This window comes from Catharus ustulatus, chromosome 3 (assembly GCF_009819885.2).
Source record: "Catharus ustulatus isolate bCatUst1 chromosome 3, bCatUst1.pri.v2, whole genome shotgun sequence".
NCBI lineage: Eukaryota > Metazoa > Chordata > Aves > Passeriformes > Turdidae > Catharus > Catharus ustulatus.
The window spans coordinates 34,069,868-34,096,172 of NC_046223.1; the positions used below are offsets into that span (position 1 = coordinate 34,069,868).

At 36.7% G+C, this 26,305-nt stretch overlaps 1 protein-coding gene across 3 annotated transcripts in view; it reads right to left on the reverse strand.

The window, feature by feature from the left end:
* The window catches only part of AKT3 (AKT serine/threonine kinase 3), a 150,763-nt gene that overhangs the window by 50,420 nt on the left and 74,038 nt on the right, over positions 1–26,305 (reverse strand). For all 3 annotated transcript variants that reach the window (XM_033054283.2, XM_033054282.2, XM_033054284.2), the window contains 4 exons: positions 22,096–22,221; positions 10,238–10,349; positions 8,674–8,818; positions 2,049–2,180 (listed from right to left, as the gene is read on the reverse strand). In XM_033054283.2, the coding sequence (XP_032910174.1) occupies positions 2,049–2,180; positions 8,674–8,818; positions 10,238–10,349; positions 22,096–22,221 (515 nt within the window). The remainder of the gene's footprint in view (positions 1–2,048; positions 2,181–8,673; positions 8,819–10,237; positions 10,350–22,095; positions 22,222–26,305) is intronic.

Below are 26,305 nucleotides of genomic sequence, written 5' to 3' on the forward strand. Positions count from 1 at the left end.
CAACAGGACAAGAGGGAATGGTTTTAAACTAAAAGGAGAGAGATTTAGATTAAATGTCAGGAAGAAATTCTCTACTGAGAGAGTGGTGAGACACTGGGAACAGGTTGCCCAGAGAAACTGTGCATGTCCCATCCCTGGAGGTGTTCAAGGCCAGGTTGGATGGGGCTTTCAGAATCTGGTCTAGTGGAAGGTGTCCCTGCCCACAGCAGGGGGATTGGAACAAGATGATCTTTTAGGTGCCTTCCAACCAAAGCCACCCTGTGATTCTAGAGTGTATATTAAATTACTTACATGCTGAATTGGGACTGCAGATCTAGTCTAGTGACCATATCCTTAGCACTCATCTCCAGAGCTAAATACTACTGATAAATTCTCATAGCATGTTCACATAGCCTGACTGGGCTAGATAGCTAAATTCAAACTTAAACAGTTTCATCTCTGATTTCTTCAAAATTTCTCCACCTTCATACATCTATGAACAAGATGTTTTTGCTCACCTTAGAAAAAGTCACCCAATTTTCAACTTATATCAATTCTAAAAAGTCAGTGATGCTGTAGCAGGCAACAAATTAGAAAACTCCTAAAATTCAAAAATCTGTTTGGTATGTTATTGATACAAAGGAACAAGCTGAAATGATCTGAAGGCTGGAAGGATATAAACCAGCAGCTGCAGAAAAGGAGCTCACAAGACCTCCTGAGGATCCCCAGATGCCAGGGGTGAGCAGAACACTGGTTAAGGATGTCAGGCTGGAGACTGAAGCTCAGCACGCAGGAATCAGGCAGGCTCTGAGGCAAACCACAGACATTGCTGCCAGGTCTTACAAAGAGGGCCACTGAGGCGCTTCTTCCCAAGCAGAATCAGGGGAGTGCAGTAGCAATACCCTCTGTTCATCCTGTGTCTCCTGACTGTGAAGAAGAGGGCACTCTGCTGCTGTTACCCAAACCATGCACACGCTGACCAGGCTGCCATCACACACAAGACAGCTGCTGAGGGCATGTAGAACTCATAGGTCAGTCTCTTCACTGCTGAAGACATAAATTTAAGTGTAGCAGGGCTAGCTTTAATGATACTCAAGGAAATATAATTGTCTTTGAGCCTCCGCTCCTCTGCCAAATTTAATTGCAAGTGATGTACACATTCTAAGGCTATTGGAAAGTGAGTGATAGACAATGAACATAGACTGCAAAACTCTTGTAAGACCTGTTTTCATAGGTCAATAGGAAAATGATGTAAATCTGAGGGATATCTTAATATTTAATATATGTAAAACAGCATTTACCCATTCATATTCAGTTTTTATGGATAGTGATATTGTTTGCCTCAAGCATCCAAAAATATCAGTGGGACCCACATCCCTCAAAACCTCATTTAATAATTGGGATTATTTTTAATTATCTCATGTTGATAAATGTAGGTGGGTTTCTTGCTTTCAACTTGATCTGTGGAAGTGGGATTCAAAACTTAGAACTGCTAGAAACAAAGCTCAGAGTAGCTGATCTGTATTTAAGCTTGAGTGATATTATGACCAAGCACAAGAACCAGCGACACAAATCAAGTTTAAATGATTGGACAATGCCAGTTTAAACCACAACTTCAAACATCAGCTTCAGATTTTCCCTATTTCTCAAAAACTGAATAAGTTGAATGGTTAGTCCATGCATAGCACTCTTACACAACACAGCAGTAACAGAGCACAGGCCCATTACATTAAATGTGTTTCTCTGAACAAACCTGCAATTGACTTAAAAAAAAAAGTGAAGTATTCAATACGCCCCACAATGTATTTTTTTGTTGTATAAACTCAGATTGCATTATATTCCTGGTCATAAACTCTCTCAGTGTTTCAGCACATTCTAGATTATAAAATACTGGGGAAAAGTATGCAAAATGGTTTTGTTTGGGGTTTTTTTGCATTCTTGTTTTCTGAAGATGCACATATACTTCTATCAAACTAAGTTATCATCAAAAATCAATACACCTTATGTATTAAATATTGATTATTCCATTCTTTAAAATGACCTAATATTAAAAATATAACCTTTCTTACCTTTGCAATAATTACTTCTTTTTTCAAAATCTTCATAGCATAGTATTTGCCACTAGCCTTCTCTCGGACCAGGATAACTTTTCCAAATGTTCCTTTGCCCAGTAGTTTTAAGTAGTCAAAATCATTCATTGTCTATAAGGAGCAAAGAACAAGGATTAGCAAGACTCAGGTTATCCAGTTCCAACATATAACCAATAGTTGTTACCGATAAAATAAGAAGAGTTTACAAAAATAGGCCCACTTCTGTGATTAAGTTTGTAATCCAAGAATTGTTTGCTGTAAAAGACCTTTAAGATCATCAAGTCCTGCTGTTAACCCAACACTACCAAGTCAGCCACTAAAACAGGTCCTTAAATGCCACATCTACATGTTTTCTAAATAGCTACAGGAATGGTGACTCTGCCACTTTCCTGGGCATCCTGTTTCAATGCTTGACAACCTTTTCAATGAAGAAATTTTTCCTAATTCCACTTTAAAACTCCCCTGGAGCAACTTGAAGCCACTTTTTTTTCATTCTATCCCTTCTTACTTGGGAAAAGAGACCAATCCCCCTCCTCTGGCTATACCCTCTCTTTAGGCAGTTGTAGAGAACAGTAAGGTCCCCTCTGAGACTTCCTCCAGGCTAAACATCCCCAGTTCCCTCAGCTGCTCCTCATAAGACTTTGCCCTGGACATTTCACCAGCTCTGTTCCCCCTCTCTGGACACACTACAGCATGCATCAGATCACTGAACCTTTCCCCTTGGATTATGGGGCTTTCATTCTGCTTTCCCTCCCTGTCTTCCAGTTTGGGGGGGGGCTGAGTGCCCAGACAACACTGGTCTTGTTGCTGTTGGCCAAGGCAAAGGAGGCAGTTAACTGCAGTCATTCAACCACCAGGATAAATCCTTCAGTAGTATTATTATAATTCTCTAAAGCCAAGTACTGCACACACTTTTATTTTCATAAAGTACACACAGGACAAAGCCTTAGCCTAAAGCAGCATTTCAAGTATGCACCACATTTCAGAAAATTCATCAGCTCCTGCATTACAAGGGACACGCAAACATGGTGTATCAGTAGGTTTTGCATAACACCAACCACTGCACTGATGGCTTTTTTGAAACATACACAATCCTCACTGTAATCTGTAAGACTCTGTAGTAGCCTTTGCATTAGAATTAGACTTTTAAAGATTTCAGTACAGATTACAATTACATGGTATTTACATTAATCAATCTGGCTCTGAAAAGGAGGAGGTGGCAAGCTTTCATCTTTCCTATGACTGTTACTGCCCTAGTTTTGCAGGTTGAACACAGTACACCCAAGAGCTGGTTCCAGCAACAGACAAAAAGAGTCTTAGTAGGTTTATCAGCTCAACTGGCGTGTCGCACATGGTAAGAATATGACCAGATGATCTCAGATCCCAAAGCAGTACAGCCACTTTCCTGAGCCCAAACTTTGAGTCAATAATCCTCTTAGTTACACAAGTTCATTTCACAGCCAGTTCAGAAGCATCAACTCCATGGTCTATGCATTAAATGCAAAGATGAGGATGTAGAATTAAAACAGAACAATACTGAGAGCACAGAGCTGCCTCGAATTGACAAGAGAATTTACTTGGCCAATCACTGTGTGCTTCTACAGTATATCTTTCAATGTGCTGTGTTCCTGGCTTGGTTGCAGCACCATAAACTATTGAGTTTTGCAACTGGAGAAAAGCACTAAAAAATTCTAAAGGGAAATACACTCACCTATTCTTGTTACAGCATTGTCCTGCAGTATCAGTGACCTTTCTTCCTTTGTGAAAAGCACACCCCAAAACATTTTTAAAGAGTAATTATACTCTGAGTCTCAGTATTGCTAAATTAAATATGCTTAATCCCATTTTGTGAGAGAAAAAGATCATCCCTTATCTTTCATCTTCTCAGTGTCTGTTTCTATCAGTAGGCATGGCCTCAGGCAGTTGTGCTGAATATTGCTGTTCTGGATAAACTACTTCTACTTGTATTTTCCACAAAACAATTAGTACTTTCCTTATCTCTACCAGAAATACCTCTTAACACTGCCTACATATTTCACACACATTTCAGGTGTAGAGGCATTGGCCATATCCCTGCTATGCAGTCACAAATAGTGGCAGCAAAATATATTCACTTGTGCATAAGAATAAAGGGTAAAATTACCTTCTGAAATTATTTATTCCTTTAAGCTCAAGTGCATGATACTATTACTGTAGATCTGAATTTGCTGTTGACAAACTCTGAAAGTAATTTATGCATTTGTTCACTCAGAGTCAGTTTGCAATCTGCTCACATAAGAGGTAGAACTGAAGTTCCATCAACCACATTAATGCACAATTCCTTAGCTTTTAAGTGTTCAACCTGCAACCTCAAACCTGCAAAAGGTCTACAACACTCCATTTAACACCTGGATATCTGGATGTTTCAAAGTCTTATAAGGAGAAGATGCTTCCCATATATCAATTTTCTAGTTGTATCAATTGGAATTAAATCTTTTTCCCATCGAATTGTTGATTTGTAGCATCTAAGCAAACTAACCTTGACGTTCACACAAACATTTTGCAGTGACAGATCTTCCTTTGCTGCCCAAATCACCTGACATCAGCAGGAACAAAACTGCATTTTTCCCAGCAGGAAATATGGGTAATAGAAATTTCAAAGGCTTGGTATAGTTTTTACCTAAACAAACTCACTTTATACAACTGAGTGTAAAGTCAAAAGTGTATTAGTACAGACAAACGCTTGAAGAGTCAACTTTTCCAAAAACTACTCTAATGGGTGATAACTCACAGTGCATGACATAGTATGCAAAGCTGTGATAACAACATTGTGTGGCCCCTCATATTCAATCAACTAAAGGTAAGACTTCAGTGATCACTTTCAGTTCAGTTCTTTGGAAAGTCAGGTTATCTACTCGATGGTTCTGTGACAACCATCAAGCAGAAAACAACTGCCTTTGAGTAAAAGCAGTGAATATTGACAAAAACCCATTAAAAATTAAAAATGCATTCAAAACACAATTCAGGCAGAAGATGAGTAATTCAGGGTAGAATCCTTCAGTCATAAGCTATCACGCTACCTGACACAAAAGAATGGCTGGCAGTTTTATTGATAAAAAACACTGAGCTAGTGACTGCGACTTATCCCGTTAACAGTCATAAATTTATGAGATCATAAGTAGCCTCAAAGGAGTAACTTCTCCAACATTTCTGATTTTCTCTAAGACACTGAAATTAGAGACCTACCATCAGAACCTGAATAAAACCAGATGAGAAAATCTGCCCTTTGCCCATAGATAAAAGGAGGATCTTGGCTCAGTTGGTTGCAGACATGGATTTGATGCTAAGGCCAGCAAATCAGTCAAGACTGATTTGCCCAAAACTTGCTTACATAATGTTCAGCAAAGCAGTCATGAATCTAGATGCAAGCTCAGTGAAAACAAGTTAAAAATATATGTATATTTATAAGAGAAAGGTAATAGGTTTGCAAGATTTTGAGCCATGGCTTAACAGCACATTATGGCAGTAGTGTTAGTGCTAAGAATAAAGTCTCCTGATGCTCTCATTCCTTAGAAGCTTAGCAGAACGCTTGGAGATGATACGCAGTGCAGGGTGACTCAAAAAGTCTGCCAAAGAACACAAGACCTTGAGAGATAAAAACACAGATGCCATAGCTAGGGGTGTACTGAAAACTGGTGGAAAAAGGGAAATACTTCCTAAACCTGAGGGAAGATGGTAACTTTGGAGGCTCCTGTAAGATTGGATTCTTTCTCCTTCATGATTTCCCCTAGTTTTTCATTCCTACTATACTCCAAGTTTTTAATCTTTTTCTTCAATACATTACTTTTAGACTTCACCTGAAAAATCTGCTCTTTATTCATCCTGCATCCTGCAAATCAAATTGGTAAACAAAGAAAAGCAATGAAGCCACAGGAGACTGCACAAACAAAAAAAAATTACGATGTTCAGCCTTCTATAAAACCTTTTGGCTCCTCTAAGGGAGTATCTGTTGACCATCTAAACACACCATCCCTATGGATGATCTGTTAAAAAAAATACACCCTAACATAAGTGTTGAAAATTCCCACCAAAGAAACTAACTACCTTTTTTTTTTTTTTTTTTTTTTTAATTCCTGATATGCGCAATGATTAGACCATGTATAGTTTTCATCTCATTTCCTCAGGGAAAATCTCTACTGAAAAGTAATAGTACGGCAAGAAATAAAAACAGTTTGCTAAGAATTTTGAGTATTACAAATTTTAGTGATGTGTAAAACTTAAAGTGCATGTTGACACCATTTTAAAAAATGGGGAAAAACAAGAGGTGCCTCTGTTTCTTCCAGCTAATATAAGCAGGGATGTAGCTGATGTGTCTATTCAAAGCAAGTTTCACATCCTAAAGGCTGTTTTCTTTTCGCTACCTTTTCAGAGAAGAACAGGCCCAACTCCTCTCTGTCTTGTCTCTTAATCTGATTATGCTCTTCTACTCATATGTATACCATCTGGTGCATGCACAAGCAAAATTCACTGGGCTTAGATGTAAAATCAGGTGACAAAACAAGCTTTTGTCAAAAAGGGACACACTGTGTAAAAATCCCTGAAAGGAAAGAAATAAAAAAACCCAAAAAAAACCAATAAAAATGCATTAAGTCATTATAACCGAAATGGCTCTGATTACATTAACAACTATGAAAGCTTAAACAACAGCTTTTCAGAGACATTGCTACAAAACAGAAACAGTTTTTTAAAGACCTATTTTTCACAATTTCAATGAAGATGGAGACAGTGGCAATTCCCTGTCATAATGGTCACTTCTTATTTTTTATTCCTAAAACTTCTGAGCATCTTTCACTAGTATCTTCCAATAGTTAGAAATCTGCTGTGGGATTCTGAGTTTTAGCTCTATTGTTTTTAATTGTTTTTCTTTTATTACACTTTACTATCTTTTTTATTTATCTTTTTATTGTCTAGTTCTGTTATTTTGCTCTGTTATTAGATGTTGAATATCAACATTTTTCATTTCACTTAAGTTTTGTAGATTTTGTTTTTGTCTTGTTGCCAAAGCCATTAAATTTCTGTAGCACTGTCCCAACATTTCTTAGAGCACAAGAGGCAAGACAGAAACAAAACTGATCCTCCTACTCCTGCTCCTACAAACTCTTTTGTTGTATGAGAAAACACATTGTACTGTGAACAAGGAGAGCACATTCCAGATAAACTACTTGCATCAGACAGCATTAATTTTGACACCTGGAAACTGAGTGTTGCTATGCAGTGGTTTTGTACTCCACTAAGAGTACACACAGGCTTGAACAGTGCTCAGATCTTTAACAGAGCAAACCCAAATCCCTTCCACATTATCACACTGCCTCTCACAAGGCTGACACATCTCAAACACTGCTTCTGTCTTGCTGTTACTTATCATATTTTACCCTGGAGCACAGTCATTAAATATCCATGCCACCAGGCTAAAGGTTCAATGCCAGCCTGACAATATATGTTCAGAGTATTGTTACAGCTCTACATAATTGATTTTAGCTTTTTCTATAACACATAAAAGTTAGAAATTTGCACACAATAAAACTGCATAAAAGAACTCTGTTTAGACTGCAAACTCAAGTTCTCAAAAATTAGGACATGATAGAACTAAAGTTACCTATGACACCTTTGTCATATTCTTAAGGGTATAATTCTCAGCCCTGACTTTTCTATGACTCTTACTTCACGTAGTACAACAAACAAAACACACCCTATTAGTAAACTGAGAGATGTTCACCATTTCTTGCATTGTTCATCACTCAAAGGCATTCAGTTATGTGAGCTATAAGACTGTTTTGCTCTGTCAGCAGACTTCTATTACAGGCTTCACTTCTAGCTAGAAAAAGTAAAGTCAGCCCTACATAAACTGGTTACTATTTTTCATGCAATTTCAGTTCATTTCTTGATTCATGTCAACTCTGTATAGTAAATGAGAGACATGAGTTTGAATAGTTCATACAGGACAAAATGGAGACACATAAGCAAGCTTTAAATGGCATCAGATCTTTAAAACATGCTCTTGGTTGTGTGTTTAACCTGTTGATTCTGGAGATGCAACCGCAAGTATATTATAGCCAACAATGTACATATTCCTACTTGTACCAAAAGCTGTAAAGGCCTGTAGAGAAACGAAATGCTGTTTTCTCTTACTTCATTGAAAACTACAGTCAAGTTATTTCCCAAGTTAGCAAAACCCAAGGTCATTAAAAGCCAGATCCTGTTAGCCTTTCTCATGCAAATTATCTAATTTGTACTGGGTATAATTTGCATGAGAAAAGGAGCAAAACTATTTGTCCAAGGAAAATATTTTATTACCATACTTCTAAAATGGTAAGCAAACAAAAAGGTGAAATAATAGTCAAACAATAAGCAGAATGTTAGCATGTGGCTGAATGGTTAAACTTTGTTTTTCAGAAGATCCATATCAGCTTAACAAATAAACGAAACTAGAGCAGTTCAGCTTTATTGAAATAAATAAGTACTTTGATCTTAACAACATACTGAAATTTATGTTTAAATACTATTCCCTGCATATTGCTTTACCCAACTAAACTATTCTACAAAAGTTATTTTTTAAGGTCATTACCTTTCTTTTATGATGGGTAGTTGAAGCATCCATCTCTTCTTCTCCTATATTGTCTATCTGAGAAGTTGGACTACAGTTCATCCTCTCCTCTTCTTGCCTCTGAAGTCTGTCTGCTACAGCCTGGATTGCCTCTGTCCATTCTTCCCTATCATAAACAAGCCAACACCTCTATTAGAAAGTCATAAAATATGTAGTTTATAAAATTTTTCACATGCTACATTGCTTCAATGTCAATTCTCATGTTACACAAGAGAAGACTCATAGCAATTAATCCCTTCAATTTCCTTCCAAAAAATCCTGCATTTTTTTAAAGGAGGTGAAGTTGACCATAAAGGATCACTATATAGGTTGCTTCAATAATTAGCATTTTTCTGATCCTGCAAGTATTTTACTAGTGGAAACTTGAAAACGCTTGTTCCAGGTATAATACACCTGAGAGCATAGGATATCATCTCTTATGCAACAGTAACTCATAATAATAACTTGCTATTTTAAGAGACTTTTTGGTATCCCCCCTCCCTTCAAGACATTTTCACAGGAAAAAAAAAAAAGATATATTAAACCATATCATGTGTTCAACTCTTTGTCTGTCTCCTCTTAAAACTCAACTTACAGGCTTTTTCAAAAATTTCCCTCAAAAAAGGCGCTCAAAGATAACTTAATTCCTACAAGCATCCTAAAAACCTGTGGCTGCACTGAGGGACAGGCCCAGGTGAGAGTTTCTGTGGAGGGACAGGCAGGGCCAGCAGAGCAGCACAGACACACCAGGCAGCCCTTGAGCAGCTCATAGCCCCACACCCAGCACGGTACCTGCTGCCTTTTGCTCAGCAAGTGAGGGATGCGGGTTATTATGGTGGTATTTATTACTGAATGCAGTGTGAGCTACTACACTGCACAGAAGATAGACAGGGTGGAGACACAGACCCAGGCAGAATTAAAAAAAAAACTATAAGTAAAACAACAGAAAAAGTAAAGATGTTGGTTATTTACTGATACAAAAAAATAATAGCCAAATCATAGTACTGGTCTCAAAAGGACTCATGTCCACAGTGGGAAGATTCAGTGCATCTAACTGTAGACAGAGTATGAAAAATTTGAGTGCCGTATGCATTAAAAAAGTTCTTGGTGCATTAAAAAAGTTAATTCTTAAGAGTTTGTGACTGTTTACTGAAACAAGAAAAACTAATAAGCCAACATAAAATAAATTATAATAAGCATGCTGCTTTCTGTGCCAAAAGAAAGGAGCACATTAGGAGGAGTAAGACAGCAAGGCTGGAAATATTTCAATCCAGGCTTTGGATGTTCAGAATTTAACACTTCAGAGACATATCATGACATAGTTTTGGCTTATTTGAACACACTCATCCCACCTACTCTCAAGCAACTCTAGTTATGAGCTCAGATAATATTTTACAGAAGCTGACTTAAAAATCTTCAACTAACTGCTCACATGTGCAGAGAATGTCACAGTTCCAAGTGCTGATTGCTGTGCAGGCCCAGCAGAGAGTCTGCTGAGGCTTCTGTACAAGGATTGCAAAAAGGAGAAGAAGAATAAAACCCTCACCGTTCCTCTGGAGTGTCTACGTGGAACGTCCTCTCTATGACAGTGGTCCACTGAAGACATCTGATAATGAATGTGTTTGGCTTTGGTCGCTCTGTTTTCATCAGCTGACATTCTAGACAAATACATGACATTGCCTTTTTTATACATTGCCAGTTAATGGTTGAAGAGCAAATAAAATTACTTAGAAAAAATCATTCAGCTTATGTATCTCCATTCAGGATCTATCCAGCACACAAGGACATACAGAACAGCAAAACAACCACAGGCTTGAACGAAAGGTAGCAGGTAATAATCATAACCTGAAGAAAGCAGTCAGAAGATTTGATTAAACTTGTATCATTGTCCATATAAAGAGTGCCATCTCCATTTGTTAACTTGTGTTATGAGGCTAAGAAGAATATTAGATCCTGGATTGCTATAGCATGCCAAGGAAACAGCAGTAGCCACTGGCATATTTTTCCATCTGCACCCAGCAAGAGGAATATGACATTTTTTCCTACAATGGTAACCATGTCACAATTACTGATAGTACTGTCACTTCAGGGTAAGATTTATTGCAAAATAGCCTAACTAAGAAAATTCAGATGTTGAAATTAGTCTGATTATTAAATATAGAACAACCCCACACACACCACCAGTGGGGCTGCCCCAGGAAATCATCTAATTCTCTTTGTGCCCTAGGGCAGAATCAGGTCTATGTATGCTATTTCTCATAAGCACTTCTGTACACTCTTTCTAAAATACCCCAAAAGTACTAATTTCAAAACCCCTGTAAGCAAACTATTCTATCCAACTACAAAGAAATTAACTATTTTTATCGTTGTAAGATTTTTTCCTAGGATTTCAGCATACTGTTTCTTGTCCTTTTGACTAAAGGACAACTTCATCTTTCCAGTAGCAAGTGTCTACATCCCTTTTAGACATTTGAACACTGCTTTATCTCTCTTCAGTCTTATTTTAGTCAGTTTAATCGATCTGTCCCTCACTAGCTGTGCTTCCAAATCCAAGATCATCTTTGTTCCACAATTCTAGACATAATATAGACCACGTATTGTTCCTTTGTTGCAAGACCACAATGCTTGCAATTCAGGCAATGGTTCGGTGTTGCTGTGTATTACTTCTATAATGTCGGATACTGAACCAAGCATTACAGCTGCAAAACTCTGGCAAACTAAAACTCCTTATTCATGCAAATATATTTAAACATTTTTGAGGAGCTAAGGTTATTCTGTCAAAAGCGTTACTTGTTTTCCTGCAGCTAGCACAACGTAGACACAAACCATCACATATCATGTCTGGAATATTATCACTTGTTCAAAGTTGATCCAGATCAAATGTGCGCGTGTGATCTAAAATGATTCATCAGGTTCACAAATCAATCAATAATGATACGGTAAATGAATTCCTGTTCACCTACAATCTGCTGTAAGTTCTTTTTGATAGCTACCACCTACTAGTTGACCCACACCTTTTACTTATGTAGCTTACTATTCTTTATTCCAGTTAATGTCAACGCTTTACAGAAGTCATATGACATGTAATGCTTAACAAGGCATGCTTTCCTTTCACAGAAATAAATTATTTTGGCTCTTCACAAATTCAGCATCCAGAAACATCAACCACCATCTACTGCAATATTTTTGTTTGAAAAAACAAAGAAGAATGAAAGTGGATATGTCTATTGATAGTATTTTTTTCTGCAGCTTAGCAGAATACCTCAGAAGCTTGACAGACACAGGTATGAGAAACAAAAGAGGACTAAATATTGTCCTGTGCACATGCGTACCTCTCAGTGAACAAACTTATATATTCACCATACATCTATAAATTATTATGTAAATCAGACTGTTCACCATCAGGAACAGAGATTACATTCCATATCACAAACATTTCATTAAAAAGAGAAACAGTAGTTCACCCTCATTGCTTACACACACTCTGCTAGGTCTTGGACGGAATGAGAGCCATCCTCAACACGTAGAAGAAAGATCTGCAGCAGGATGGACACAGGAAGAGGGAGTTTAACACAAAAACAGGAAGGGAAACAAGGCAGACAGAAGCACAATGAAGTAGAGCCGCTTAGGGCACCTAATCAAGGTTGTAGCTCAATGCAGTTACTCATGAGATCAAAGAAATCCCCATCTTCAGGGATATGGTCGAAGTCCAGCTATGATCATGGTGACAGTGAAGGTAGGGTTAACAGGGTTGTTTTTTTAACTTCCTCAGCTGAAGTTCCAAGGAATGTGTGGGGCTACCTTCCTAGCAGAAAAGACTAGAAGCATTGTCTGCTCTAAGATTATCTCATTTTACTCCTGACAAAACCAGCCCCTCATCTTTAATCCTATCACACATCAATCATGTAGGCTGAAATTTTCTTTACTGGGTGTCTGCCTAAAGCTGCACACTGCTGGAAAATGCTGCTTTTTGGAGAAGAGACTTAAAACTTGGCAAATCAAGACCTTTGATATCCTTTTAGTATTCCTGTGAAAATGTAAGGCATCTGGCCACACTACATGTGGGAGGGATAAGAGTGCAGTAGGAGGAGGGTAAAAAATTACAGTAACAATAACTAAAGCATAAAATCATTGAAAGTCTATGCATTGAGTATAATCCAGAGGCTACAGCTATCTCCTGCCTCTCCACATGCTAAACTGAAAGAATTTCACTTATATTCATAATGCCTTACCCTCCTCCTCAGACAATATGGAAAAGAAAGTACCTCACTGAGGCAAAATCCAATGTAGAAAGATGGCAAGTTATTTACAGGAGAGCTGCTAGGAACAAAGGACTAGAGAATAACAGGAGGAAAGTGGCAATAGGACAGGAAAAATACTGGAACCTATATGAGAAAGAAAAGCATGGAGATAGCTAGAGTGTAGCCAAACTAGCTAGGCTAGAGGAAGGAAGGTGAAAAACACTGCCAGGGAGAAAAGTGAGCTAACTGTGTAAGGATAGCCTGAAGGAAGAAAGGTACAAAGACAAACCTGAAGAATAATCTACCAATCAAAAAGCACATCCTCTGCAATGCCTCTGATGGAACTGGAGATTTTGAATTCCACCATTTATTTTCTCTTTGCCAATATATACAAATATGCATACATTTAAATTGCATTATTTAAGTTTTCCAAATCATGTATGAAAAAAATTGAATTACACCTGTTTATGTCCAAATGCTACATATAATATGGTTATCACCTATATATATAATATAACATAAAAGTATAAAAAATATATATATTGGTATGTACTTTAACTAAATCTGTATCTAATATACTACTTATATTAATTTTTTTCAGTCCGCCCTTAAAGTGATCACGCACATTATTAACAAGAACAAAATATTCATTATCATTATAAATAATAATAGAACATTACTAAAAAAAAAACCATTTCTTCTGAGTTTTCATTGCAGGTGATTAACTGAATCAATGTAAGGTAATAAAAAAAAAACTTAAGAATTGAAAATGGTACTAAAAACAAAAAACTGCCAGACAAATAACACCCAAAAATGCCATTTCACTATCACTGGAAGAAATAATTGGAAAATAAAATTTAGAAAAACTTAATTAGGTTTGGTAATATTCTGTTACAAGTAGCTAAAGATTTGATTTCCTCGTGGAAAGTTAAAATTGAATACATTCATATTTGTCCCTTACAAAGTGAAAAGGGTTTCAGAAAGAAGTGGAGGACCAGAGTATTCCCAAAAGACTTGTACTGCCCATTCTTCTCAAGTAGACAGAAATAACTGAAGTCTGCTGATATTTAGTAGCCCCACATGTTTCATGTGCTGCTGAATATAAATGTATGGGATAAACAGTATTCCTGCCATGACTGCAACATGAATTAAAACTTCTCCGTGAATATCTTTCACCTACTACTAGGGGGAAAAAAAATCTATTAAGATGAATAAGTGCTGTAATACACAGTTACTGCTAATTACCAAAATATTTTTCTACTAATTAGTGGAAAAACCATAGTAGCTTAAGACTGAGTGAATAGTTTGGAAAATACAAAAGCACAGAAGAAAGAGTGAAACTGGCTACTGAGAGCTGGCTCTGAATGCTCGAGTGATAGTTGGGTCATTACCAAGAGTAGAGAACATTCTACCATAATGTCTTCAAGTTTGCTACTATACATAAACATATGTAATTAAAGGACTGAATCTCAACTCAAAACAGTTGGAAGTCTAAATTATCATTCAAAAAGATGAGTAAGCCAGTAAACAGACAGACTCAACTTTGTGTTCTTGTATGCTAGCCATCTACAACTTGGAATTACACATTTTATTCCTAAAGCTTTCTGTCTTTCTGGGATGAAACATTGGTCATGAGAACTTTTCCTTTAATATTAGAGGGAAGGAAAAACCTTGGGGGAGAACACTTGTTCAAAGCAGCAAAATACAAAAGCAGTAACAGAGAATTAAAACTCTGTTCCAACAAGTGCACAGCACTCCTCTCGTCATTTTTGGATGTATACAGAAAATGAAAAAAAAAAAAAATTAAAACAGTAAAAAGAAATGCAATGGATTTTTCTCAGTTATTGAAATTATCCTTTTAAAAAGCAAAACAGAGTCAGATACACAACAGAGGTTAACTTTTGTCTTCATATCAACAACCAACCTGACAATTCTAAAATGTTAAGACTATCTTATTCAAATAACTGCTACTGTCTAAATTAAGTAGTTATGCTAGTTAAACTCTCCTGAGCAACTCTAACTACAAACTGTATTTCAAAACGTTCTGTTTACTTTACACCATTCCGAACCACAGATGACAAAGTTTGCTTGAAGCTGTAATTACTCTGCAAAGCTGGGAAGCCAATTAGAGGGCCTGAAACCTGCCAGTTCCAAAAAAAAAAAAAAAGCACAGATCATCTGTTCAGATTTTATTAAAAAGTTTAAAGTTTGAATTCTATAACTTTAACCGTATAATCACCAGCATTTCTTTCCTAAATGCAATCATTCAGTACCAAAAAAAAAAAAATAGAACACTAATACCATTTTATTATTTCATATACGAATGGTTTCAACTTCAGCAGAATGTGTTGATATGGCTAGACAAGAATACTAAACATTCAAGCAGTCATAAAAATTTGTACTAAAAAATGAACAGAAGGTTGCATATCTGAGAAATTATTTCTAATACAGACAACACAGACTGAGTTTTAGCACAGAGGAGAACTTCCCGTGATTATCAAACTATATCAAAACAATAATATCAAGCCACTGCTTGTATTGTTTATAGTGTTTGCAGTTTTTTATATATAGGGAGAGTGTTGTCTTTACACAGATTTCTATCTCTCTATGTATCGATCTATTTGCATAATAATTTCACCTTGATTTCTTATTGTTCCCTTGGTCTTCCCTTTACAAGATAAACATTTTTGTACCAACCTTTGCTTATTTAATTGTTAATCTAATTTTTCTTTTTCATATAAACATTTAATGAACACACTCCTTACAAATACCTTTTTCTGCTGTTGTTACTCTGCACTCCAAATCCACACTTCTCTGATGACCTTTTTTGTTAGACAAATAGTAGCCAACTAGCAGAACTAATAGACCATTTTCCAACACAGAGACAGATACATAGATTTTTGCTCATATACACATGAAAATCCATGAATTTTACATATAGGAACAAACATATGTGTGTATGCTACACACACTCCCTTAGTTTGGTCCACTTTTGATTCCCCCACTTGTTTACCCACTCCTTAAGGGAAATCTACTTCTCTGGCTTTCCAAAAGGCCTTATTCTTTCTTACTACATCTTAACTTTGGGGAGTATCACTCTAAACTCTAAACTTAAATTTGGTCACACAGAGACTTATGTGAACTATTTAATATCTCTTCTTTGATCCAAACCAGTACAGATTTACCCTAAAAATGCTATTACCAAAACTGTTCATAATAGATTGTTTTTGGCCATTGATGTCTTGATCACATCACTCTTTTTTTGGCATTTCCCATTTCTTACCCAGCTCTATCACATCAAATATAGGTAGCCTTTCAACATTGTCTGTCCCCACAGCCTACTCTTATCCTTGTTACAATTTTTTATTCAGTATCAAAATGACGCCCATCCCTTTACTGTTACAATTTCATCATCAGTTCTCTAAAGCATTTCTAATTTCCCTCTGTCATATTAGTTATCTTTAAAATCCTCCTTAAAACTCTCCTTCACCATGCCTTAAAAAACAGGAGGGAGGGAAGGAAGGACGGAAGAAGAAAAGAAGGGAGATGAGAGTAAAAATCTAACCTTGACAATGGATTAGTTGTTGATGTGCTGAGACCACTGCCTGTACTACAGGCTAATACTGTCTCATAGTTTTCTCATACTCCCCCCATCTGTTTGCATCCATCTGCTGTCACTTGTTTTATATTTGGAATTTTAGTATTTTGGAGCAGGGACTGACTTTTTGTTCTGTATGGGTAAAAATCCCACTTCTGTGGGGCTTGGTTCATTATATGTGCTTTGATAATAAAACAACATATATGACCAAAAAAAAGTCTTTAATTATATTCCTTGAAGCTGTAAAAGATTAAACTTTGTGCAGTTCATCATGCTGCAACGTTTTTTATTTCCATTGCTTGAAAAAGTACCAAAGTAGCATCTATATTTTCCTGTCACTGCAACCAGTTTGTCATTTTCCCCTTCATGCAAAGAGGGAGGATGGTCATAGGAGATTTTTGCATGGATTTTGTCTGTGCTTTACCTTGTTTTAATGGAAGAGAGTAAAATTATACATCCTTCTCTGTCTTTCATGCAAACACCCTGACTTTATTCAAGCAGCTGAGTTATATCACACTGGCATAAAAACTTTCAGGCCTGGCTATAAACTTCTCAGTCAAAGGATAGGATACCAACTATATCACCTAAAAACATAAAGTAATATTAAAGCCTCCCAAACATTTCTCCATCCAACACAGATGGAAATATTTCTTATACACAATAGATTCGAGTTTGAATTTACATAGGTGTATTTGTAAATGCAGTACACGACTCATACACTGACTTTTTCTCTCCACAAGTATTTTCAATATTGAGTGAACATTACTTATTCAATTCTACTACTATTTGGAATCAAATTCACACTGTAATTATCAGTACAGTTATGTCTTATCTCTGGGTTCATGTAATCTAGTATTGTAACACATTTTGGAAAATGGACTTAAATCTCATTGAAAAGTTATTTTTGGAGTTGCATAAAAGGTCATGTCTAATGCAAAAGTATTTTGGTATATAAATTAATCTCACTTGAAACAGACATACATATTTTTCTACCCATTTCTTTAAAGAATGTCTTCAGAATGCTTTAAGCCCTAACATTATTCCACTGAAACCTCCCAATTTTCCTGTTTTGAAGATTTTTAAATCCTAAAAATAACAAAATCTTGTCTTTGGCTCACTGAAAAGTTAAGACTAGGAAAAAGTAGCACAGATTCTTCATTTAGAGTAGTCAAGGTTCTTGATAATCACTTCTGCAGAGAAAATAAAAATAAAGTTTATAAAAGGTTACCTTTTCATAATAGTAATATAATAATAAATTGCTTTTTCTTTTTAAAGACAAGAAAAAGGGTAGCTGTACCAGAGTGCTTAGAAAGCATTATCTTTCAAGATAGGAAAAAAGTTCCAGGTGACATCATTTTTGGCCAAAGCTCAAAGGATACTGTGAAGGGATACAGCTCTTCCCAATTATTCCCCATGTAAAGATCAAAATGAAGGCAAAGGGCCAATTCTTGGAGATACTTCATCCCAAATGTGCTCTGTGATTACCTACACACTCACTGCGCATGTGAGAAGTTGTTTTTTTTAAACCAGCCACAAATCTTCCTTAAGTAGAACTGAAGAAGTAGACTTCTTCCCCATCCTGCTTTCCCAAATAATGATGACAATCAAAGACCAAAGTGGTTTACATAAAGCAGCGTTTAATTCCACTTTTACAACAGCAGGCCAGCTGAAAACAGCATTTTGAGGCCATGCTGAGTTTTTTTGAGGGGGTGGGAGGGCATTGAGGAAATACATCCTGTTACCCAGAGTATTAGTTTTGCTCTCAAAGAAGCATAATGGAATTTTAAAAGACAGGACATTTTTATCAGGCCTTTGCCTGTACAGAGAAGTCATACCAACTGAATCCAAAATTATTTTTAAACTGGTTCTGACTGCATAAATGCCTAAGCAAAAGCAATTTAAATTAACATATTTTATTTTGCAGTTGAAGTGGGCTAGGAATGCACACCCACTCAGTTACCATGACTCAGTCAATCAAGAGTATCTGTACAAGCTACAGCAGTTTGATTACTTGCAACTGCTCCTCTCTACCTGAAAAGAGCTGAAGTGATTTTGAACCAGACAATTCCAGTAAGCTCACACCTCTGAATTTACCCCTGAAAACCAGCATCAGCCGGTTTCAAGTTTTCACAATGAACTTCCCACCCATGTAATTACACCGCCTTCACTTCTCCTCAAGTGCATGGTAAGATACCACAGCAGAGCTTTTTGTGATCTCAGTGTCAGGGCATGAGCATTAAGGGACTAACAGCCTGCTTCAAATACACAGCCCTCACAACTCCCATTTAAAAGAAGGTGGTTCTGTTAGGTATAAAATAAGCTGGCTCCACAGGAGAAGAACCAGTGATTCCTACACACTACTCATTGTCACCAAATCTGGCTGATTTGTTCACCCTGCAACCTTGCAGCAGCTCCAAGATGCAGAGCAGTGCAGGGTGCCCATGGCTGCCTTCCCTGTGCACCCAAAGACAGGGAGGTAAAGTCCATTCAGGACACCTTAGACCAGCCTGTGTCCTTCCCCAGGGCTCAGCTTCAGCCAGCCCCACTCTGTCATACCCTTCACTCAACTGTGTTTCATCTTCAGTGCTCCAAGGAAGAGAGATCCCTCATCTCCATTTCAGGCCCTGAAACATGGTTCCCCTGCATTTTGGGTGGCTGGCAATGGACTGAAGCACAAGTGTGCTGCCCCAGTTTCTCCCTCTCTAAGTAAAGAGTCTACCTGTTTACACACACACTTCCAAATGCCTTCCCCCCCATTTTCTCCCAGAACACCCCAAGGAAAGGGGGATGGCCTCTGAACACTCCATTCTGTGACAAAACATTCCTCAATGAGAAAGGCTCTATTAGCAAAGACGTATTTATCACCGGAAGCACTTTCAGCAGTATGTAAAATATCTTCATTCTCTCCAGCCTTCTCGTCATTCCCAATGGGAGTTCCCAGATGACAAAAGACCAAAGAAAGAAAAATGCTTTGGTGAGGAACTTTAAAGTTATCTTGGAAGGAATCAGGGAGCCACACTAAGGAAAATTATCCTATGGCTGGGAAGAGATGCCACAGGAGTGCAAGGCAGGGGACACTGGTGGGAAAATATCTGTATGATGTAAGTAACCAGCTTGACAGAGCTGCTTATGAAAGTTTTAAACTACCCAACAAGTATCATACAAAGTAGAACTGTGCAAACATTCCTGTGTGTAACTCCAACAGTACTACGAAAATAATACCACAGCCTTGGCCTTTTCTACTTAAATAACAAATTGCAAGCAAGAGCCAAAGATGTCTATCATTTGGAGAGCAAAAAGTAGACTGAGACCACACTCTCATTTTACAGATAGCTACAAAGATTACATGAAGATAGGACTGTAAAGACATATCTTTAAGTCCCTGCCAACCTAATCAAGATGGTATTAACAGTGATCTCACACTCCATCTGCCTGGCTAGTAATTTATGAAAAACGTACTTCACTATTACAGGAAAAATATGTTGCGCTGCTTGTGGCCACAAACCTACTGCAGCAGCTCAGGAACTCTTGGATCAGAGGCCATGAGACCAGTTCTTGACATTTACCAGGTACTTCCCATGAGATGTGATTCATTCATACAGCAATTTTGTTTGTTTATTTGCCCTACTGATGATCTCATCTTCAGACAGATAAAAGAGCTGATAAAAAACTTAGTCCCTTGCAATTTAGAGTGCAATACCAGCCTAGTTTGCTTTTCATCCTGTGAATGCTACACAGGCACTCCACTTAATTTCATGAGATTCTTTTCATTGCATTGATCAGCCAACATTTCTCATAAAATTACACCTTTTCCTGTCAGATAAACAGAAAAAAGTCATCTTGCTTATCAAAACTGGATTTTTTTCAATTAATATTGTATGCTTGTCCCTTTGGCTTACACATCCTAAGAATCAGACCTATGAGACTTGCTAGTTGCAGAAATAATCTTTTTTTTTGGCAGGGGGGTGGTGGGGGTGGTAATGGTGTCATTTTGGAAAACAATGTGAAATCTTTCCATTTCCATCAAGGCAAAGTTCAGGGACAGCATTCTGATATCAGAATTACATAACAGAACCTATAGGTACCAAAAAAAATCCAACCAAAACCAGTACCAACACACTGGTAATTATGCTATAATAATTGCTAATTATGTATTTCTTTGCTTAGCAGAACTTCCATTTGGATCACCCTTCTAGTTGCTGCAGCAAGGGAAGACAGAATATGCAATGAAGAACATGGTAAGGCAGGATAAAAAAGGTTCCTGTATTTCCAGAAATTGTCTTTCTGCTGCAAAGTGGGGAAAAAGTACCTAGAAAAATACTACCTGCTAAAAAAGAGTAGTTAGAACACACAGAGCAATAACTAAGGAATGAATAATGCCCTATGATTTAGTCAATTCCTACTCATATTAACAACTTAAAGACATCACTGCTTTTATTCTGAATACCAGCAAGACAATATGAGCCTCAAATACTGTTAGAAGGTTTGCACAATCAATATCATTTTCTATTGCAATCAGAATATGCAAAGTTTTCCTGTTCCAGCTGTGAGATGAGACATGGGCTTGGAGCACAAGATTATTTTCTTACCAAACAAAATACACAAATTACTTTGTATACACAAAGGTTGAGTTAGTCTCAAGCACAATTTTATCAAGAAAATAGGAAAATTCAATCTCAGTGGCATTTCTTCCATCTTCAGCAGTGAAAATGAGGGGAACCCTTTCTCTAAATACAAATATTCTTGTAGTGGCTCCTATACTTCTCCATAAAACTAAACACTGACACTTTTTGTATTGTTGTACACAACACAATTTTGAAAGAAATTGGGTAAACTCTCTAGTGTTCCTCTGAGAGTTTCTAGCTGTGATATTTGCAACTCAGAGATATATATTTTTTTTGCCCCTTAATTTTCTCCTCAAATACTTTCATTTCTGTTAAGAAATGCTCACCAATCTCACTCTGACAGATCAAAAGCCCTACAAATTTGTCTTTTAGAAACATTCTTGGAAAACACACAATCTTCACTTTATCCCACAGATACACACTTTGTAGATTTGTTAATATATGCAAATTGTCTGATTGCTTGAAATTACTCATTAACCAGGCTGGAGAGCTGATTACCTGATTATCCAAGAGAAAAATAACTTAGCATGATTTTGTGTCATTTGAAAGTCTAGATAATTTTCTAATTAATTTGAGTTTTCAAGTGAATTCAGAGATTCTAATGAAAAACAGAGAAGAGGTCAGTGATCTAAATAAAGGTAAACTTTCCAGGAATTTTCTTCTTACAGCAATCATTTGTCAAATGTCATTGTTATTTAGAGACACTTTAGAAACACACACACAGAAAGACTTCCAAAAACATTCAAAAACCAACGCATGGTTCTTCCATGCTAATGTAAACATGTCTCATAGAGCTGGATGTAAGATTAGTGGTGCATTAGTATGGCACAAGGCATTAAACTTGCAGCGTTACCAATAAATTCAGAATTATACACGAAGCAATATGTAGCAGATAATCTGTCAATATGCTGAGAGAATAATAAATACTGGAAATACATACTTGCCACTGAAAAGTTGTTGAGTGGATATGGCAGATCCACATCCTGGGGCTTCTCCTTATAGCCTATGAAAGAGCCATCTGTCTTTAGCAGGAAGTATCTTGGCCGCCAGTTTTTTATATATTCTCCTAAAGGAGAAGGAAAAAAAAGTTCATTAACACTGTAGAAAAAAAAACCCCAAACTTGAATATTAAAAAACATATCATACTATCAGTATCAAACATTAATTATACCAAAATCTTTTCAGATATTTTCAATTTACAGAGAAAGTCTTAACTCTGTCCAAAAGAAGGGAAAACCGAATTGCAATGGTAAACCTGGACTGTACAACAATGCCGCTGGAACAAGAAGCTATAAGTATTGTATACTAATATTGTATAATTCTGAATTTTATCAGACTATACTTTTGAAATATCCTGCATGCTTACACCATAATTTTTTTTTTCAGGGAAAAGAAACAAACTCTATATCTTGACTTTTAACAACCAAATGAAATCTAAACTGCTACAAGAACACTTACCCTGCTGAGCCAAACCAAAAGTCATTAATTTTCTCAAAATATACACTAAGCAAATAAAAGGAAATAGGGGGTGATGGAAAAACCTACCCAAAATATAATTTAAAAATGTAACTGAAAGCAAAAGGAATAAACAAGAAAAAGTAGAAGCCAACCTTCCAAGAGGTAAGTCCATCCATAAACCTGACATGCCACCTTTCCCCTACCCCAGCCTGAGCAAAAGATTCTGCATTCTGAATCTATGAAGAATTCAGGATCAGAAACATACAGAACACACAACTCTTAATTAGTGCCACTTATTTGCTATTAAAGGTGAAAAATTTCCTTAATATTCTTACACTTTACAATGCCACACTAGAATTCAGCAACAACTTCATTTTTAGAGTGCAATTACTCAGTGCAGTACAGGTTAGTTTAGATTTGCCCAACTTCCCTCATCTTTGATTTCTATAAATTCTGCAGAGTAAATAATGATTATTACTACAACTTTAAATAAAGTCACTGTTTCTTTATTATACAAGTGAACTTTTCCAGGAGAAAAAGTGCATAACAATGCAGAATTTCTAACAAGGAACCTAGGACTTCTCCCCATTTGTAAGATGAGCTAAGCCCCAGCCTGGCAGTGCCATTTACCACCTCAGCACCTTGTTAGCTACAGCTACACAGCTTTTAGGCCATTCAAAAGTCAGGAAGAAGTTTACATTTATATAACATGGAGGTTACTTCACAAAAGGGTAATCTAAAAATTCATTAACTGCACCTTCACCTTTCCATCACAGCAATCGACTAATTGTCACTGAAGTTCAACATGGGAACTGCTGATATGGCCTTGATGAACCTGAGCACAGCTTGTAAGGAATTTGGCAATACCCATGACTTAACAAATCCAGCTGCAGCCACTGACATGTCCAGTTTTCATGTATTTAAGCAGAAAAGGCAAGTAGGGAATACAAGATGGAGAAGAGAGGAGAACAATTAACACTGGGTTATTCAGGTTGACTTATGTAGCAAACCTCTTCCTGTTTAGCTTGACTTTGCTACACAGACATTTTCATATAGGTAGAAAGAAATGAAAAAGTCCAAGTGTGACTTAATTTGATCACTAAATGAATAGAGTAGATATGGCACTAGTTTCATTTGTATTGATGCAGAGCTGTGTCTCAGGCCTCTGGTTCTAGTTTGGCTGGGAACTGCCAGTCTGAACTCATCTCACAGCAGGAAATTCTAGTTAACATGAAAGCATGCAAGAAAAACCAAACCAAACCAAACATATAGAAGATACTTTGTAAGCTGAAGAAGAAACACAAGTACAGCTTGGGAAAACAAATGTGTAACATTTATACCAACAACAATGAAAAACTAAACCAGCATTACATTAAAATGTTGAAAATTAAGATTGGTGAATACTTGAACATGAAATAACCACAGGCCTAAGTAAAGGTATGACTCCTATTTTAAAAATATTTAACATATGCCCTGCAACAAATTTTCTGAAATCTGCATGGACTCAATAGTTGAAGCCAAAACAAAACCTTACATATAATTAATTAATATAATATAAAAATATAATAATATAATATAATAATCCAATATCCAATCCAAACTTTTAAAAATATTAACATCTTAGTTGCTTCCTTAAAGAAATTGTAATCTTCTGTAGTTTTCTAATAAATGATACCTCATTTCATTGTATGAGTAAATGAAAGTGCCTGTTACTGGGTTTGCAATCTATCCAGATCTAAGTCTTATCTAGAAGTCAGGCACCTAAACCTGCTCACAAATTTCAGGACAGCATGTAGACAATCTCAACATGCCTAAAGCAGTGCAGCCATCCAATGCTCAGATTTCAAAGAGGGTCCCTCTTTTCTGCAAGGAATAAACTGGAGAGGGAAATAAGCAGACTCTGCTCTAAGGATCAGGGCTGATAGGCTAAGTACACTTAATAGTCACTCAGGAAAGAAGGGCAGCCTTTGTCTGCTTACATACACTCTCCAGAATGAACCTTCTGGAACAGGAGACATTCTAACAGGTGGCCTTACAGACCCAGCACACACTTCTCCAATCCATACTCCCTCTTCACTGCTTAGGACAACACTTTACTTTGGGTATCCAGGAGCAGCCAAACACAGATTCTCTTAATCAGAAAACTGGACAGAGTTTTAACCCCCTACTGAGTTATCCAGCTTCTTCTAGAGAAGAACCATTAGAAGAGTAGAATAGTACTTTCAAGCTCCTCTGAACAGAGTTAACAACTCTGGATAAAAGCTAACCATAGGACAGGTAAGTTCCAGTTTACCTATGAGCATAGCTGTACTCTTGTCTTCACTCTACAGACTACAGCCAGATACAGAAAAAGAAATTTAAAAGCAAGTATAAAACACTATGGTTTCATAAGGATCCATATATTTCTTTCATAGACATATTTCCTTGAAGAATGTTTCTTCCAAGTGGTTTCCCAACATGAGTCATGGTCAGACTACCTTTCCAAAACATCTATACGAACACATATACACACAAACCTTGGTTTTGTGTTGAAAATACCAATATTCCAATTCCTCTCCAAGGCCTATATGTGAATATTTATCATCTGCCCTATATTTGTTTTGTTATTTAATAACAAATAGGTGAACACTTTTGAAGACTAAATGGTGGTATCAGTGAACAGTTCACTTAGCTGTTCAAGTGGGTTAAGAGCTCTCAAGATGCTCTCTAGGTACTCTCTAATAACTGCATTCCTTTTACGTAATCTGCCTGAAGACAGAACAACATTTTAGTCCATACTTCTTAATACATGTGCTTGCTGATTTGCTTTGAAAGAAATTCTCCATTTTAAAAATGCTAAAGGAAAGCAGAGTATTTGAAAAGAAAAAACACTTCTACATGTCTTCTAACGTAGCAGCCCTGCATTAAAAAAAAAAAAAAAAGTGTATTTCCCACTATTATCAATATTAAGTCACTTTAAAGATATTTAGAAAGTATGTTTATTAAATACCTCAACACAAGCAACCTAGAGGAAATTCTCATGTGAAATTTCTTAAATCAAGTGAAAAGTAATTATATGAGAGAGGAGAAGTCCAGGCAGGCTAACTAAACCACAAGATATACTGACAATTTAATAAAATGGAGCTGCAGTATTTAAAAAAGCAGTGGATCTGCCATAGAGCGATAATCGGTTTGTACCCTGCTTCCTGCTGAGTTAATGTAAGTTAAATTATTGTTTTGCCTAAATTTACACCCTTCTAAGTTGAAAACCACATTCTTTTAGGATCTGTTTATTAGACAGTAAGAAGAGGTCTCTAATTGCAACTACTGCAGCAAAGAAAGCCAAGTAATTCCTACATCATTTTAATTCTAGGCGAAGTTTTTTAAGCTACTTGAGGAAAGTGGCACTAGAATATGCATCTTGCTGATACATACAGACAAAAAATACATGCACACAAAATACATATGTTATGTGGTTGGGGTCTGCTTTTTTAATAACTACTGAGAGAATATACCCAAAAGATTAAAGGTAAGACAGCAGTATATACATGAAGCACATGAAAATTCAATCTGATCTTCATGCAAAAAAGCACCCTCATAACATGCAACTCTTTAATTAACGTTGCATTTAATAATACATTGGCTAACAACAGTAACAAAGAGTGCTTAATGAAGGTTTGTTTAGAACATGACCCTCGTGGCTGCCTCTTTAT